We start from the raw sequence: 4,911 nt of genomic DNA, 5'->3' as shown, positions 1-4,911 counted from the left end.
ATATCAAAATGACTACAAATTTTTTTCTTTTAAACATTCTTTCAAACATCGAGAATATATAAAAATTAATAATACACACGAAATATCAAAGAAACTATAAAATTTTTTTTTAAATGTTATCAAATTATAATTCGACAAATCTATAAAACAAATCCCTCGAAAACCTATCAATTTTATAAAGCTATCATTACTAAAAAACTATCTTCTGGCGGAAAATATAGAGAAATCGAATAAAAAGCTGTGATAGAATGACCGATAGGTTTGGTGGATTGGTGCATCTTGCACTTACGTTTCTTTCTGTAAAATAGAAGAAGGGTGAAGAATAGACACAGCGGAGGTAGTAAGTGGCCTAGTAAGTCTCACGATAACAGTTATAAATGACCCTCTCGAAGTATGGCGCCATGCCATCCAACCCTCAGCTATACGCTAGACACTGGCTCCTTCGTAATCTAACACATGCCCAGACGATATAGTCGTAAAAGGTACTAAACAAACATACGCTAAGTGGCCTGGTCACAGCGTGTGCACGACTATACTACGGGCTGTTTACGTATCCTTGATCGATAATCGTGTATGCTGTTATATGGTTTTAGATCGATTCTTCCTCCTAAGATTGTTACATCACGGATATCATTTTTGAGAAAGACATCTTTATTTTAAATGTAAATTTCATTGAAACATGGCCATAGTACTTTTCGTACTTACTACTTTGACGTAATTACGATATTTTCTAGATCATCTAACCATAACCATCTAAAACGAATAGTTTTTATTAGTTTTTTACTTTAATTTATCCTATATTTAGGATTTATCCTATATGGATAAATCTTTGAAATACTAAACAAAGAAACAAGAATTTTATTATTAATGTTTCTTATTTTTTAGAATTTTTGTAATTTTTTGAATTTTTTGTAACTCATTTACTTAATGGATTATTCCAAATCTCCAACATTTATTATATATTATTATAGATCACATATTACTCACATTGATCTCACATTGCTTAGTCACATTGTTTTTAAATAATAAATTTTTTGTATTAAGCAGATTATCTTTGATTATCTTCTTATTAGAGAATATTAATTGAACATAACCAATAAGCAATCTACAAAGTATTAAATATCTATAAATAATCATTATGAATTTTTATAGAATAGTTTAAGAATAGTTTTAAAAAATATTAATAGATAACATATTTAATAATTAATTATATGAAATAAATTATAAAAAAACTATAACAAATATTCTTTAGATTATGTTTAGTAAATACGATTATATATTAAGAAAATGCACTTCTAATTGCACTAAGTTTAGTCAAAATATAATGATTATCATATAATCACAAAAAAAATTATTATCAATCAATTTTACACTGATTTCTAAATATCATTTAAAATAGTTTTTTTATAATTTTTACAGCAAACTGTTAACCATTTCATACAAATAATCTAAGAATAATTTTCTAGAGCCTTGAAAATGCATCCAAACGAGATGTTCGCGAAATCTCATATAGAGTGCGTTACTTGATGAATAAGGTTTATAAAATGTCGGTAACAAATTATAAGAAGGAACCATCTATGTTAAAATTCAGATACGACATTATGATTGATAGATTATATTTTTAATGAAGCAATGCATACGATTATGCAATTTTATTAGAAAAAAAATAATATAAAAATATTATACATGTAAAAATTATTCTTACAATTTTCCAATAGTTTCTCGTATATAACCTTAACTGTTCAAACAATTTAATATTCGTTACTTAATTAAAATATACAAGTAAAAAACTAATAATTTTGTTTAATTTATCACTAAAAACACAAGAAAGAATATAAATATAAATTAAATATATATAAAATCTGTAAAAATTAAAAGAAACAAAGATTTGAATGATAAAATATATGTACACTAATGCACACGAATTTGCTACTAACTAATTGTACTAAATATATGCGATTTTAAAAAGATATGCGCGCGTCATTAATACGCATGCGCAGATATGTGAATCTGTAATACACAAAGTACAATGAAATGCAGGTTGGAGCAAGTGTCATGGCGCTAACTTCGGATATCGATTTTGGTCCAGTGAGATGCAGATTATTCTATTGATAGCATTCCCAATTTATGTTCAACTTAAGTAAGATAAATATTTATAATATTAATTTTTTTATATTTATTAATTTATACTTAAAAATTACTATATAGTATTCGTAGATAAACGTATTTTTATTGGGAGTGGTCATTGCATCTCAATCCTATATAAATTTGTAAATAGTTTCGTTTAAAATGCGAATATTGACGCTCGGTGTTCTTTTTAATACTCTTCATATTATATACAGTAAGTATTTTATCTTTTTTCATCATAAATATTTGAGAATCATTTAAATCTTTTAAAAATTTTGTTGTACTTTAGGTATTATTTTGTCATTTACTTCGATTGTTTTCTATACAAAAAGTAGAATGACAGAAAAGATTTATATTTCATTTAGGTGTTGCTGGATTGAAAATTTTCGAAGCAAATCCTGACACAAAAAGACTTTACGATGACTTATTATCGAATTATAATAGACTTATACGACCTGTTATGAACAATACCGAAACCTTGACAGTTCAACTCGGTTTAAAATTATCACAATTAATTGAAATGGTATTAAATCATACAATTTTTTTCTTTTTTTTTTGATAAAGTAATATTAATAATATTGCTTAAATTTACAGAATTTAAAAAATCAAGTGATGACCACTAATGTCTGGGTAGAACAGGTAAAATTAATGATCGAAATAAATATGTTTCATTCATTGTAAATTTTATATATTTATAGAGATGGAATGACTATAAACTAAAATGGAATCCAGAAGAATACGGTGGCGTGGAAATGCTATATGTACCTTCCGAAAATATTTGGTTACCAGATATTGTCCTATATAATAAGTAAATTTTAATTTATACTATAATTTATTAATGAATCAATATATAAAATTATAAAAGAAAAAATTTGAAAATTCATACTTATATAAATAAATATTAATGAAATATAATTTTATAGTGCAGATGGTAATTATGAAGTAACGCTTATGACAAAAGCTACATTAAAATATACTGGTGATGTATCTTGGAAACCGCCTGCAATTTATAAATCATCTTGTGAAATTAATGTAGAATATTTCCCATTCGACGAACAATCGTGTATTATGAAATTCGGTTCATGGACTTACAATGGCGCTCAGGTTATAATTCAAAAATATTATTTATATTAATGAATATTTTTTAATCAAAATCAAATAAAAATAAATTAGTTTAAGAGATTAATAAATAATTAAAATTAATATTATTTACTGAAAATATATTTTGTAAAAACTTTTATTAATAGGTAGATTTAAAACATATGAAACAAGAAGCTGGTAGCAATTTAGTTGCAAAAGGAATAGATTTGAGCGATTTCTATTTATCAGTAGAATGGGACATTTTAGAAGTACCAGCATCGAGAAATGAAGAATATTATCCATGTTGTACAGAACCCTATTCTGGTAAATAAATTGCTATAATATTATAATATTAATGTTATAAAATATAAATGCATTTTAATAATTATTTACACAGATATCACCTTTAATATTACAATGCGAAGAAAAACATTATTTTATACGGTTAATTTAATAATTCCTTGCGTGGGTATTACATTCCTTACAGTACTCGTATTTTATCTACCAAGTGATTCAGGTGAAAAAGTAAGAATTATAAAAAGTAATAGACAAATAAATAGATATTCCATAAATTTATTTAAAATATTTAATTTCTATAGGTATCATTATGTTCTTCCATTCTTCTCTCACTGACAGTATTTTTTTTATTATTAGCCGAAATTATTCCACCAACATCTCTGGCTATACCACTTTTAGGAAAATATTTACTATTTACTATGATTTTAGTCACTTTGTCGATATGGATTACTGTATGTGTTTTAAATGTCCATTTTCGGTAATCTAAAATAATATTATCAATTTTATATTGTATATTAATTATTTTATCTATAAAATATTTAAAATCATATTTAATTGTATTATATAGATCTCCATCTACACATAATATGTCGCCATGGGTTAGACAAGTATTTTTAAATTGGATGCCGCGAATTTTAATGATGCGTCGAACACCATATTCAACTCCAGAATATGATGATACATATATGGATAGCGGATATACTAATGAAATAGATTTTAGGTAAATATTTTAATATCTATCGAATTTTTAAATAGAAAAAATTTCAAAAATATACATTACAGTTTTCCTGATAGCGTTAGTGATTATCCATTGGAATTGAAAGGAAGTCCTGATGGATTTGAAAGTGTTACCTCTCAATATAAAAATATACGAGAAGATGATGCTCGACATATTCCACATGCATCAGGTAAATATTTAGATTAATGTATAATATATCATGTCATATAAAATCATTTATTAAATTTAAATTAAAATAAAATTATTTATTAAATTTATATCAGTGCATTGATATTTGAATAATCTCGCATGAATATTATGAATATACAGTATTTTTTAATTTACAAAATACACAATACATATAAAGAATTACATGGCAACAAAAAAATAAATAATCGCATATTAGAATAACGAAATAATTCGATAATTCAATATTCTATACAATGGCGTCTCACATTACATAAATAAACTAATGTTATGTAATAGCATATATTTAAATATATGCTAACAACAAAATACTGTTATAGTCACCGATAGTGAAAATACAGTCCCAAGATATCTATCTCCGGATGTTATCTCAGCTCTTAAAGGTGTGCGTTTTATTGCTCAACATATAAAAAATGCAGACAAAGATAATGAAGTAAGTTGAATACATATTGTCTAAGTATTCATATGTTTTACTTTTGATA

General features: G+C 25.0%; 1 protein-coding gene across 3 annotated transcripts in view; it reads left to right on the top strand.

Annotated features, from left to right (window-relative positions):
• The first annotated feature begins 2,038 nt into the window (after window positions 1-2,038).
• The window catches only part of LOC102676594 (acetylcholine receptor subunit beta-like 2), a 3,484-nt gene continuing 611 nt past the window's right edge, over window positions 2,039-4,911 (top strand). Inside the window, exons 1-11 of one of the 3 annotated variants that reach the window (XM_006613599.2) lie at window positions 2,039-2,341; window positions 2,493-2,650; window positions 2,722-2,766; window positions 2,826-2,935; window positions 3,051-3,231; window positions 3,375-3,531; window positions 3,605-3,732; window positions 3,807-3,982; window positions 4,073-4,225; window positions 4,288-4,412; window positions 4,750-4,862. In XM_006613599.2, coding sequence (XP_006613662.1) covers window positions 2,290-2,341; window positions 2,493-2,650; window positions 2,722-2,766; window positions 2,826-2,935; window positions 3,051-3,231; window positions 3,375-3,531; window positions 3,605-3,732; window positions 3,807-3,982; window positions 4,073-4,225; window positions 4,288-4,412; window positions 4,750-4,862 — 1,398 coding nt within the window. In that variant the 5' untranslated portion in view covers window positions 2,039-2,289. Of the gene's footprint in view, window positions 2,342-2,416; window positions 2,651-2,721; window positions 2,767-2,825; window positions 2,936-3,050; window positions 3,232-3,374; window positions 3,532-3,604; window positions 3,733-3,806; window positions 3,983-4,072; window positions 4,226-4,287; window positions 4,413-4,749; window positions 4,863-4,911 lie in introns of all 3 variants that reach the window. The other 2 variants (XM_006613600.2, XM_031509492.1) reach the window with 2 other exon arrangements.

This window comes from Apis dorsata, unplaced genomic scaffold (genome assembly GCF_000469605.1).
Source record: "Apis dorsata unplaced genomic scaffold, Apis dorsata 1.3 scaffold_157, whole genome shotgun sequence".
Classification (NCBI taxonomy): domain Eukaryota; kingdom Metazoa; phylum Arthropoda; class Insecta; order Hymenoptera; family Apidae; genus Apis; species Apis dorsata.
This window is presented reverse-complemented; position numbering and strand designations above follow the sequence as displayed.